Raw genomic sequence first — 13594 nt, 5'->3', positions numbered from 1 at the left:
GTTGGTTCTCTTCAATCTCTGTCATATTCCTGTATAATGTTCAGTATAGGTGTCATATTATATTCCCAAATGTGTGTGCAGACTAGTTTGCTGACTCTGGGTTATCCCAGGACAGCCATTGTGAATGAGAGGGATTCCCTTTGTTTCAGCCACCTCATGTGGTAAACTAAGGGTGCGTTCGACATTGCAGCCTTGCAGATTTATCTACAAATCGCCTTGCATGCATCATAAATAACTACCTGATATTATTTGTAGATCATTCAATCACAATTTACCCACAATACTTCACGGTTTTGATGCTCTCGAACACGGCCAAAGGCTTCATGATAATTCCTACCATTGTGAACCTGGCTCAGTGTTAAATCATTGGAAGCCCCAGTGAGTCTCCCACACCTGATTGACTGGGGGATCACACGTCTCTGGGGCGCCCTCTGCTGGCCATTCTATTTTATTTGGCTTACTGTTCCATGATTCCCTACTGGGAACAACTTCAGTATGTAGAGGAAATGAAAAGGAAAGGCCTACGGTCAAGATTTCAACTGGCTCCGGTCAAGATTTCAACTGGCTCCTCACTCCAAATGATTTATGCTGTCTGGGGACTGACTGCGCTCATCCTATTGTTGAGGAATAACAAGAATGGTTGCAACAACAGTCATTGAGTCAGGAATAGTTATCAAATCACTGGATTATTTATTATGAAGCAGCAGTAGTAGTGTTGGGACGTTATGCCGTGGTTCTACCACTCTCCACAAGAGGGAGCCACCCGCGCCTCTCGGTTTCAGAGAGGTTGGGTTAAATGTGGAATAACCATTTTGGTTGAATGCATGGTTGTACTACTGACTAGGTATCCCCTTTTACATTCCCTAACAAATGTTGTAGCTTTACATGACACATTAGTGTACTTGTGAGAAACAATGGGTTTGAACATACTGGCCAGGTGATGTGCTGCATGTGTAGCATGCTAGCCTTGTCTTGCATAGCTCTTCTAAGAAAGGTTCAGTGGCTCAGTTCTAAGGTGAGCAACTTTAGCAGCCACCTGTTAACAGATCTGTCGTCTCTCGATGCCTGAGGGTCCCTCTCAATCTCTCACACCAACGGAGGGAGAAAGAGCAAGCACAGAGTGGGCACTCGAGGTCTATCAAACACCCACACTCCCATATTTCTCACTCAATCACTTGGCTCTCTCGCTCTCTCACTCACTCACACGGCTATGCGCTCTCACTCACTCACACGGCTATGCGCTCTCACTCACTCACACGGCTATGCTCTCTCACTCACTCACACGGCTATGCGCTCTCACTCACTCACACGGCTATGCGCTCTCACTCACTCACACGGCTATGCGCTCTCACTCACTCACACGGCTATGCGCTCTCACTCACTCACACGGCTATGCGCTCTCACTCACTCACACGGCTATGCGCTCTCACTCACTCACACGGCTATGCTCTCTCACTCACTCACACGGCTATGCGCTCTCACTCACTCACACGGCTATGCGCTCTCACTCACTCACACGGCTATGCTCTCTCACTCACTCACACGGCTATGCGCTCTCACTCACTCACACGGCTATGCGCTCTCACTCACTCACACGGCTATGCTCTCTCACTCACTCACACGGCTATGCTCTCTCACTCACTCACACGGCTATGCGCTCTCACTCACTCACACGGCTATGCGCTCTCACTCACTCACACGGCTATGCTCTCTCACTCACTCACACGGCTATGCTCTCTCACTCACTCACACGGCTATGCGCTCTCACTCACTCACACGGCTATGCTCTCTCACTCACTCACACGGCTATGCTCTCTCACTCACTCACACGGCTATGCTCTCTCACTCACTCACACGGCTATGCGCTCTCACTCACTCACACGGCTATGCGCTCTCACTCACTCACACGGCTATGCTCTCTCACTCACTCACACGGCTATGCTCTCTCACTCACTCACACGGCTATGCGCTCTCACTCACTCACACGGCTATGCGCTCTCACTCACTCACACGGCTATGCTCTCTCACTCACTCACACGGCTATGCTCTCTCACTCACTCACACGGCTATGCGCTCTCACTCACTCACACGGCTATGCGCTCTCACTCACTCACACGGCTATGCTCTCTCACTCACTCACACGGCTATGCTCTCTCACTCACTCACACGGCTATGCTCTCTCACTCACTCACACGGCTATGCTCTCTCACTCACTCACACGGCTATGCTCTCTCACTCACTCACACGGCTATGCTCTCTCACTCACTCACACGGCTATGCTCTCTCACTCACTCACACGGCTATGCTCTCTCACTCACTCACACGGCTATGCTCTCTCACTCACTCACACGGCTATGCTCTCTCACTCACTCACACGGCTATGCTCTCTCACTCACTCACACGGCTATGCTCTCTCACTCACTCACACGGCTATGCTCTCTCACTCACTCACACGGCTATGCTCTCTCACTCACTCACACAGCTATGCTCTCTCACTCACTCACACGGCTATGCTCTCTCACTCACTCACACGGCTATGCTCACTCACTCACACGGCTATGCTCACTCACTCACACGGCTATGCTCTCTCACTCACTCACACAGCTATGCTCTCTCACTCACTCACACGGCTATGCTCACTCACTCACACAGCTATGCTCTCTCACTCACTCACACGGCTATGCTCACTCACTCACACGGCTATGCTCTCTCACTCACTCACACAGCTATGCTCTCTCACTCACTCACACAGCTATGCTCTCTCACTCACTCACACGGCTATGCTCACTCACTCACACGGCTATGCTCTCTCACTCACTCACACAGCTATGCTCTCTCACTCACTCACACGGCTATGCTCTCTCACTCACTCACACGGCTATGCTCACTCACTCACACGGCTATGCTCTCTCACTCACTCACACGGCTATGCTCTCTCACTCACTCACACGGCTATGCTCTCTCACTCACTCACACGGCTATGCTCTCTCACTCACTCACACAGCTATGCTCTCTCACTCACTCACACGGCTATGCTCACTCACTCACACGGCTATGCTCGCTCACTCACTCACACAGCTATGCTCTCTCACTCACTCACACAGCTATGCTCTCTCACTCACTCACACAGCTATGCTCACTCACTCACACGGCTATGCTCTCTCACTCACTCACACGGCTATGCTCACTCACTCACTCACACGGCTATGCTCTCTCACTCACTCACACAGCTATGCTCTCTCACTCACTCACACAGCTATGCTCTCTCACTCACTCACACAGCTATGCTCTCTCACTCACTCACACAGCTATGCTCACTCACTCACACAGCTATGCTCACTCACTCACACGGCTATGCTCACTCACTCACTCACACGGCTATGCTCTCTCACTCACTCACACAGCTATGCTCTCTCACTCACTCACACGGCTATGCTCTCTCACTCACACGGCTATGCTCACTCACTCACTCACACGGCTATGCTCTCTCACTCACTCACACGGCTATGCTCACTCACTCACTCACACGGCTATGCTCACTCACTCACTCACACGGCTATGCTCTCTCACTCACTCACACGGCTATGCTCTCTCACTCACTCACACGGCTATGCTCTCTCACTCACACGGCTATGCTCTCTCACTCACTCACTCACACGGCTATGCTCTCTCACTCACTCACACGGCTATGCTCTCTCACTCACTCACACAGCTATGCTCTCTCACTCACACAGCTATGCTCTCTCACTCACTCACACAGCTATGCTCTCTCACTCACTCACACAGCTATGCTCTCTCACTCACTCACACAGCTATGCTCTCTCACTCACTCACACGGCTATGCTCTCTCACTCACTCACACAGCTATGCTCACTCACTCACACGGCTATGCTCTCTCACTCACACGGCTATGCTCACTCACTCACTCACACGGCTATGCTCTCTCACTCACTCACACGGCTATGCTCTCTCACTCACTCACACAGCTATGCTCTCTCACTCACACAGCTATGCTCTCTCACTCACTCACACAGCTATGCTCTCTCACTCACTCACACAGCTATGCTCTCTCACTCACTCACACGGCTATGCTCACTCACTCACACGGCTATGCTCTCTCACTCACTCACACAGCTATGCTCACTCACTCACACAGCTATGCTCTCTCACTCACTCACACAGCTATGCTCACTCACTCACACGGCTATGCTCTCTCACTCACTCACACAGCTATGCTCTCTCACTCACTCACACAGCTATGCTCTCTCACTCACACACGGCTATGCTCTCTCACTCACTCACACGGCTATGCTCACTCACTCACACACGGCTATGCTCTCTCACTCACTCACACGGCTATGCTCACTCACTCACACACGGCTATGCTCTCTCACTCACTCACACGGCTATGCTCTCTCACTCACTCACACAGCTATGCTCTCTCACTCACTCACACACGGCTATGCTCTCTCACTCACTCACACGGCTATGCTCACTCACTCACACACGGCTATGCTCACTCACTCACACACGGCTATGCTCTCTCACTCACTCACACGGCTATGCTCTCTCACTCACTCACACGGCTATGCTCACTCACTCACACACGGCTATGCTCTCTCACTCACTCACACGGCTATGCTCTCTCACTCACTCACACGGCTATGCTCTCTCACTCACACGGCTATGCTCACTCACTCACACACGGCTATGCTCTTTTTCTTCATTGAAAAACCAGTATGACAAATGATCTTGCTGCCACATTCGGTGCTTACCAGTGTTACATCATGATTACCATTAAGACTTCCATATAGAGACTCACCACATTCCTATTCATTTGGACTCTCAGTAATTATGAGTTGGACAGAGCCTTGCGTCTAGTGAGCCTGGAGCTGTTCTTCTGTTTATAGGGAAGGAGTGGGAGTTGTGCAGCTGAGCTCACTCTCTCCTCTCCCTCCCATCCCCTCTCCTCATTTGCTTTCCTCTCCTCTGCAGCCATGCAGCTGCTAGGAGACAGGAGCAGCATGAGCAAACAGGTTCTGCTACTAAACTCAGACTATTCATTTCCCTTTCCCAAAACTCCACGAGCTCTGCTACTGTATTAGGAGGCTTTTTCCTACTTTGAATTCTCATTCAGACCTGTTGTATTGTGGACTGCCAATGTGACAGAGAGAAACCCCACTGTTCTTCTCTCTGCCACTGAATCTTGTGACAGTCTCTTGTTCTCTATTGCTCTCTAAATCACTTCCTCTGTCTCTCCCTTTTGCTTGTGCTCGCTCGCTCTCATCTCTTTCTCCATCTCTAGCTTTCTCTCACGCTTTCTGTCGTGCTCTTAATTATCCATCTCTCTCGAGTGTTCTGTAGCGCTCTCTCGCGCGCGCTCTCTCTCTCTCGGGCGCGCTCCTCAGGAAATATCTTCGAAACAATTTATGGTTGTGTCTGGTAGCCATTGTCCTGTTGTTGTCCTGGCTACTTCACATTCAGAGTGCGTCCCAGTCTGGGTCGTGTTGAACTGAGAGTTGTAGGTGGAGCAGTCTAGCCTGTGTCCTCTGCTCTTAGTATAGGGTATTGTAGGTCTGCTAAGGTAATCTGAGGTCAGCAATGTGCCATTCTAAAGGGAAACTAATCTGACTACTACCCTTCTAGTCTCTTTATGACCGGGCTCTCCAACCTTGTTCCTGGAGAGCAGCTACCATCCTGTACGTTTTCGCTCCAACCCTAATCTAGTGCACCTGATTGTAATAATTAGCTGGTTGATAAACTGAACCAGGTTAGTTAAAACTGGTGTTGAAGCGAAAACCTACAGGAGGGTAGCTGCTCTCTAGGAACAGGGTCGAAGAACCCCGCTTTATGATATCCTATAGTACTAAAATATAAAATCCACTCAAACTATCAACTAACATTTTGGGACTTTTGACAGTGGACTAATGAAGAAAATATGAAAATCATTTTGAGTGGGCAAATACTGTACGTAGCATGAATTGATTAACTGTTCTGAGCAGAGATGGTATGTCACTACCAGGTGACCTCCAGAGGAAGGCGTTGACGATGACACTTTGTCTTTGTTGTCAGGGAGACAACGGAACAGGCTGGAGCCAATGGACACCATCTTTGTGAAGCAAGTGAAGGTGGGTGGTCCTGCCGACGGAGCTGGACTCTGCACAGGTAACTGACCACATCTCCAAAAGTAACAGACGGGAGCTCTGCCTGCCTGCGTGTATGGACAAGCAGCATCATACAAACTATTATATCATACTGGAGTTATGACCATGCTGCACCTTATCCTAACCCTTACTGTATTTGTTATGGTAATAGACCTAGTGACACATTGGACATTACACTGTTGGATAAAAGCCTCAGCTAAATGGCATATATATATATATACATTGAGTGTAGAAAACACAAAGAACACCTGCTCTTTCCATAATAGACTGACCAGCTGAATCTAGTTGAAAGCTGTGATTCCCTTACTGATGTCACCTGTTAAATCCACTTCAATCAGTGTAGGTGAAGGGGAGGAGATGGGTTGAAGGATTATGTTTAAGCCTTGAGACGATTGAGACATGGATTGTGCATGTGTGCCATTCAGAGGGTGAACGGGCAAGACAAAAGATGTAAGTGCCTTTGAACGGGGTAGGGTAGTAGATGCCAGGCGCATGGTTTGAATGTCAAGAACTGCAATGCTGCTGGGTTTTTTACGTTCCACAGTTTATTGTGCGTATCTAGAATGAGTCCTCACCCTAAGTACATCCAGCCACATGCCACAACTGTAGGATGCATTGCAGTCAACATGGGTCAGCATACTTCTGGAACGCTTTCCACACCTTGTGGTCCATACCCTGACGAATTGAGGCTGTTCTGAGGGCAAAAAGGGTGTAACTCAATATTAGGAATGTGTTCCGTATGTTTTGTACACTGTGTATATTTATGTATGTTTAAGGACTCTTGGAAGATTAGTCCAAATGGGGACTAAAAGAGATCAAAATAAATATATAGGGCTGTACATAATGATTTGTTTTCACCTGAATGTAGTATACTGGGTGTAGTTTTCTGTGTTTCCTTTTTGTGGAGGGTTAGTGGAGGCACAGAGCTCAGCTGCCTCAGGCACTCAGTTACTGTAAACACATATCAGGTGAATGATCAAAGCTGTTTCCTCTGCTATTCTGACCGTCAGCCTAGCAGGGAAGCTGCCTCTTACTACCTACCAGCACAGGTTCATCTCTTCAAAGACACATAGGGAAGATCTCAATTGCGTACTCCTCGCGTCCTCTCTTTGTCTCCTTCTCAAAATCCATTGGATAAGAAAGCCAGATGTCCCTCCCCTCTGACCTTTTCCTCCAATGGGTTTTCAAACAGAGAAGCGTGCACACACTCTCACACATACCTGCCATTTACACCATTTCATGTATTAGCTACCAGTCTAACATTAAAGGTGCAATATGCAGAAATCGCTCCGCCATTTCAAATAGTTCACCTAATTTAAGTTTATGACAAAACAAGCAATGGAATGTGTAGAGAATCATTGTACCATCTAAACCAGTGTGAAATAGTATATTTTCATTTGTAGACAAACCCAAAAGTAAAAGATGCAAAAACAAATCTTCAGAATGGGAAGCATAGAACTAGAGCACAGAACAGATCTACCGCTTCTTAGACTTGCTTACAATGAGTGACAGATCTATAACTCACTTTTCTATGTGAATTTGGTTGCGTTACCCAAAAAGTTACATATTGCATCTTTTAAACGCTTTCTTATTGTCAACAGGAGACCGGATAGTAAAGGTAAATGAAGAAAGTATCATTGGGAAAACGTACTCTCAGGTCATAGCCTTGATCCAAAACAGGTGAGCACTCAAATATGAATATTTCCCATTGTTGTCAGTGACTGATTTCCTGCTGGTCTGTTGAAGTTTACAATGTTTGACTGTATCTGTTATTTTACAGTGATGCCTTTCTTGAACTCTGCGTGATGCCAAGAGATGAAGACATACTGCAGCTGGTTAGTTTTTAAAGATCATTACTCCGTTGATTTAATCTCTTCCTAAATTTGCCCACTGTAAAACAGAAGTAGACCCTATTTCCACTTCTACATTAACTTAGTCGCTATTTATGTGATCAAGGCTTAGAAAGCTGCTCTAGTTTCTCTGTGAAGGGGACCGCAGTACTGCTCCAGAGGGGAGGGTGAAACCCTCTCCCTTCAGAGTGCTCTATCTGGGCCTCCTAACCAGGCCACCACACCCTGTCCCCTCCAAGTGCTGCTACTTCTTCTCTGCTGCAGGGCTGGCCTCATTCTGGGAACTGGAAGGGTCACTTTGAGAAATGCAAACAACAAAGTCATAAATAAACACACTCACTCACACACATAATAAACAAACACACCACGTGAACGCACTTACACGCGCGCACGCACACACTTGTAGCATTGCTAATGTTCGCATTACAAAGGGTTAGTGGGGTTTGAAAACAGCGCCACTTGTGTTTAGTGCCGCTATTACCGATTATCCCGATATGCCACAAGGTTGGTATGACAATCTGGATACCGCCCAAGCCTAACTGTGAAGGAGTCAACCTGGGGTCTGCCTGTCACGAGCATGTCTGATGCGGAGCTCTGTTGCAGGACATAGTGGGTGAGAGACCCGGACACCGGCAGGAAGCAAGCAAGGCCCAGTCTGTAGCATGCTGTAGTTTATGCATGCATTTAGGCCAGTACCCAGCCACTTGCATCCTAAATAATTTCTCCCCTCAATAAGTTAGAAACATCTCATTATCTTGCCTCAGACCTACTAATATTAAACTCTTCCCCATGCCAAAAGTCAAGACTACTCCCTTCACAGAACAGCGCAAACTGGCTCTAACCAAAATAGAAAGAGTGGGGGGTCCCGGTGGACAACTGAGCAAGAGGACAAGTACATTAGAGTGTCTAGTTTGAGCAACAGATGCCTCACAGTGGATGAATGGAACGAAAATGGGCCTCAGGATCTAATCACAGTATCTCTGTGCATTAACATTTCCATTGATAAAATGCAATTGTGTTCATTGTCCGTAGCTTATGCCTGCCCATACCATAACCCCATGGTCCACTCTGTTCACAACGTTGATATCAGAAAACTGCTTGCCCGCAAGATGCCATTACATGCTGTCTGCCGTCTGCCCGGTACAGTTGGAACGGATTCTTCCATGATGGGCACACTTCTCCAGCTTGCCAGTGGCCATTGAAGGTGAGCATTTGCCGACTGAAGTCAATTATACCACCAAAACGGCAGTCGGGGAAGACGACGAGCATGCAGATGAGCTTCCCTGAGACAGTTTCTGACAGTTTGTGCAGAAATTCTATAGCAAACCCACAGTTTCATCAGCTGTCCAGGTGGCTGGTCTCAGACGATTCCGCAGGTGAAGATGCCGGATGTGGAGGTCCTGGGCTGGAGTGGTTACATGTGGTCTGGTCTGTGGTTGTGAGGCCGGTTGGACGTACTGCTAAATTCTCTAAAATGATGTTGGAAGCGGCTTAAAGCAGAATAATTAACCTTCCATTCTCTGGCATCAGCTCTGGTAGACATTCCTGCAGAGTCAGCATGCCAATTGCAGGCTCCCTCAAAACATCTTTGGCAATGTTGTGGCAACTGCGCATTTTAGAGTGGCCTGTAATTTTCCCCAGCACAAGGTGTACCTGTGTACTGATCATGCTGTTTAATCAGCCTCTTGATATGCCACACGTGTCTGGTGGATGCTCAAATGGATATTCAATGTCTGCTTTAAAAAAAAAAAAATGATGTGGCCGACTTTGCGAGTCATTGGAATTGACTGCTCGACTGAAGGACCGTTACAATTATCTGTATGTGTGGGGTACAGAGATGGGCTAGTCATTTAAAAATTATGTAAACACTTATTGCACACTGAGTCCATGCAACTTATTATGTGACATGTTAAGCAAATGTTTACTCCTAAACTTACACTGAACAGAAATAAAAATGCAACATGCAACAATTTGATTGATTTTTACTGAGTTACAGTTCATATGAGGAAATCAGTCAATTGAAATGCATTTATTAGGCCCTAATCTATGGAATTGACATGAATGGGAATGCAGATATGCATCTGTTAGTCACAGGTACCTTAAAAACATGGGCCTCAGGGTCTTGTCACAGTGTGCATTCAAATTGCCATCGATAAAATGCAATTGTGTTTGATGTCCATAGCTTATGCTTGCTCATACCATAACCCCACCGCCACCATGGGGTACTCTGTTCTCGCCCACATGACGCCATACACGTGGTCTTCAGTTTTGAGGCCGACGTACTGCCAAATTGTGTGCAGTCCTATGGGACTCCCAGCCACGGCCGGGAAATGAACTTGGGTCTGTAGTAACACATTAGATCGCTGCACAACTCAGGAGGCCATGATCATGTTTAATTAGCTTCTTGATACACTATGCCACACCTGTCAGGTGGCTGGATTATCTTGGCAATGGAGAAATGCTCACTAACACAGGGATGGAAACGTGTGCAAAAAAATGGAGAAATGTTTTTTGTGCGTATGGAACATTTCTGCTATCTATTATTTCAGCTCAAGAAACATGGGACCAGAACTTTACATGTGTAATTTATACTTTTGTTCAGTGTATATTGGACAAATGTAAAGATGAATTATCTTACTAACTCTGAACACCACACGCAATAATTAAGGTGGTGCCAGTTCATGTTAATGCATATCATCTCTGTACAGTGCTGTTGAGAAAGCCTGGCTGTGTTAACACAGGTGCCACCCTAGTTGCCCGGTCACACCTAGCCTATTGTCAACTGTAGCACAAAATTCCCATCAGCTCAATGAATCCACCTCTATTATATAAATGCTGAGCCTATTAACACCGGCTTGTGTTGGAATGTTTACCTTACCGAAGGCTGTGGCCACTCCCTGTCTCTCGTAGCACAGATTACGAAGTTATTGGCCATGGGGGCATTGAGCGAAAAATCTGTGTCAGATATAAATAGTTGAGCTTGATCTTTGTGCCACCAGGGCTGTGCAGAGAGGCTGTGAGGTTCAGCTTGCGTTGTGCTGCTATTTTATTTTAATTTAGCACAGGGGGCAGGCAGAAATAGGCTGATGTCAAATGGAGATCAGTTGATGCCAGGGGCCTTTCAGGTTATTATTAAGAGCTGACTCAGTTAGCAAATTTGCATTATCACATTTTTCTGATGCAGTGACTGTAGGAAATGAAATGAAGCTACCTAGTGGCATTGTGGGAGTGTGCTCTTGGCAGCCAGTCTCATGGACGTTCTCTCATCTTCACCTTCCTGCCCCTTTCTCTCTAGCTGTTCCTGCCGTGCAGACTAGTCTTGCCTTTTTATTTCATTTTTTATTTATTTAACCTTTTATTTAACTAGGCTAGTCAGTTCAGAACAAATTCTTATTTACAATGACGGCCTAGGAACAGTGAGTTAACTGTCTTGTTCAGGGGCAGAACGACAGAATATTAGCATGTCAGCTCAGGGATTCGATCTAGCAACCTACGGTTACTGGGCCAACGCTCCAAACACTAGGCATCCTGCCGCCTTACATGTCTCCCTGTGTATCTGTGATTTGAGTGCAGTTGAAGGAAGCCTAAATTACATTGCCTCTAAGAAAGTAACCTGGTTATGCCTCCACTCTCATCATTAACTTTTCATGCGCACTAGCTACTGACAACTAGAGGTGCTTGCTATGTATTCTGCTGAGATTCAGTAGGAAGGTAAACTCAGTTTTCTGCGTAATGAACATAATGTGTACAAGTAACAGAAAGAGTAGTACTCACACAGTGGGGGGGGGGGGTGGGTGTTGGTTCATACAATGGGTGAACTGGCCTGTTAAGATGTTTCACAGAAAGCCTGTTAACGCTTCAGTGCCTGATGCCTTCAAGCTGGTATGCGTCATCCTAAAAAAGCAGAGCTTGTAAACATCCCTATTCCCTTTGCTTCCTCTCCCCCGCTACCCTCCTCTTTCCTTTTCTCCATCCCCATCGGCTCAGCCCTCTTCCCATCCCCCGCTTCTCCCTCCCTCCTCCCCTTTCCTGAACTGTGTTGCACATCTGTTGCTAGCTAGCGGACACCGGTCCACGGTGCTTGGCTACCAGAGCGTAACGAGCTCCTGATGTAGCCGTCCAGACTGGGGCTGTCAGCCGGAGCTGGAAGATTAGCACCGCGGCTCGCTGGGTGACTGACATTATAGCCTGAAGGAGAGACCCTCATGCACACACAGGCTGCCTGGAAACAAGTTACAGTGTTACATGTCAACAGTAGTAACATCATTGGCTTAGCATGAGAGAGCGTCTCTGAGTGAGGGAGCCGGGGAAGGAATGAGGGAGGCCCTGAAGCAATATATCATCAAACCAGCTGTAGTCAGCTGACTGCCTCTGTGTTGTGAACAGGTTGATGCTGCTGAGAGGAGGAGAGGGAGGGAGAGTGAGAGGGAGCAGAAGGGGAGGGGCAGCAGTAGCATCTGAGCTGAATGTATAGTACAGCAACTGCTTCTCTCATGTGAGCGATACCAAAGGGAGTGAGAGAGGAGCAGGGACAGAGAGTGGAGGCAGCAGTTCATTCATTGAGTGGTGTCACCTGGCTGCTGCAGTCAGATGGAGGGAGCAACAGAGAGATGGAGAACTCCCAGAGCTGTGGAATGCAGCAGGCTTCCTCTTCTCTTGACACCTACACCTCGCCCAGGACAGACTGGCTCACGCAGGTGGCGTCGCTAATATGACAGTCCTGCCACGGCCGACGTTGGCTCCCTTTTTCCTCTCTCTCTCGATGCCGCCTCTATGATGGATTTTTTGCGCTTCGACTTGAGCCCTGGCTTCGGCGTTCCAGGCGAACACTTCTTTCTCCAGCAGCGATCTGTTCTCTCTTCTTTTTTTATGATGCGTGTTATTTTCTCTGCTTGCTAGCCTTTTCCCCATTCTTCTCTCCCATGGTTGCCGCCTCTCACTGTTAACGTTTTCTCTCCTGCTGTAACGGCAGCCCTTTTCACTGGGGACCACTGATCTGGTAAGCAACAGCAGGGAGGATAACAATCACTCTGCATGTTGTTGTTTCCCCGTCTCCTTTTTTCTTTGTCATGCATGTTTTTGTTTTGATGTAATGTACTGTTCTTGCATATACTGTTCTTGCATAGCTGTGTCATTTATTCGATTGCCATGTTCGTAGGCTAATTGTTGCTATGTAGCCCTTAGCTACGGGCAGGTAGGCAGTGATTCACCGTGCCCGCAGTACCTGTTAGATGAGGCGGCAGACAGAGCTGGCACCTTGGAGCCTCGCCCCTTTCTGATCCTGCAAGCCATCTATTCCTGCCTACGTCCTTAATGGCACCCTATTCCCTATATAGTGCAGTAGTATTGATCAAAAGTAGATCACAATATAGGGAATAGGGTGCTATGACTTTGGTCAAAAGGGGTGCACTACATAGAGACTAGAGTGCCATTTCGGACGAAGCCAGCGATAAAGGCCTTGGTCCCTGAACTTTCCACTAGCGCTCTAGCTATTGTTGAAGGGAGGGGCGAGCGTTTATAGAACTGATTGTAGATGCAGTAAAAGCTTGCATAGCGTTACGTAACAATCGTAATACGACA

The 13594-nt window shown here is 47.5% G+C and overlaps 1 protein-coding gene across 3 annotated transcripts in view; it reads left to right on the top strand.

Annotated features, from left to right (window-relative positions):
* The window catches only part of LOC110508654 (rho GTPase-activating protein 21), an 87093-nt gene that overhangs the window by 30275 nt on the left and 43224 nt on the right, over nucleotides 1–13594 (top strand). For 2 of the 3 annotated variants that reach the window (XM_021589340.2, XM_021589341.2), the window contains exons 5-7: nucleotides 6073–6165; nucleotides 7766–7844; nucleotides 7945–7999. In XM_021589340.2, the coding sequence (XP_021445015.2) occupies nucleotides 6073–6165; nucleotides 7766–7844; nucleotides 7945–7999 (227 nt within the window). Of the gene's footprint in view, nucleotides 1–6072; nucleotides 6166–7765; nucleotides 7845–7944; nucleotides 8000–12492; nucleotides 13014–13594 lie in introns of those variants that run through there. The other variant, XM_021589343.2, reaches the window with a different exon arrangement.

The sequence above is a fragment of the Oncorhynchus mykiss genome, chromosome 28 (assembly GCF_013265735.2).
Source record: "Oncorhynchus mykiss isolate Arlee chromosome 28, USDA_OmykA_1.1, whole genome shotgun sequence".
Classification (NCBI taxonomy): domain Eukaryota; kingdom Metazoa; phylum Chordata; class Actinopteri; order Salmoniformes; family Salmonidae; genus Oncorhynchus; species Oncorhynchus mykiss.
The sequence above is the reverse complement of the archived record's forward strand: the minus strand, read 5'-3'. Positions and strand labels throughout refer to the sequence as shown.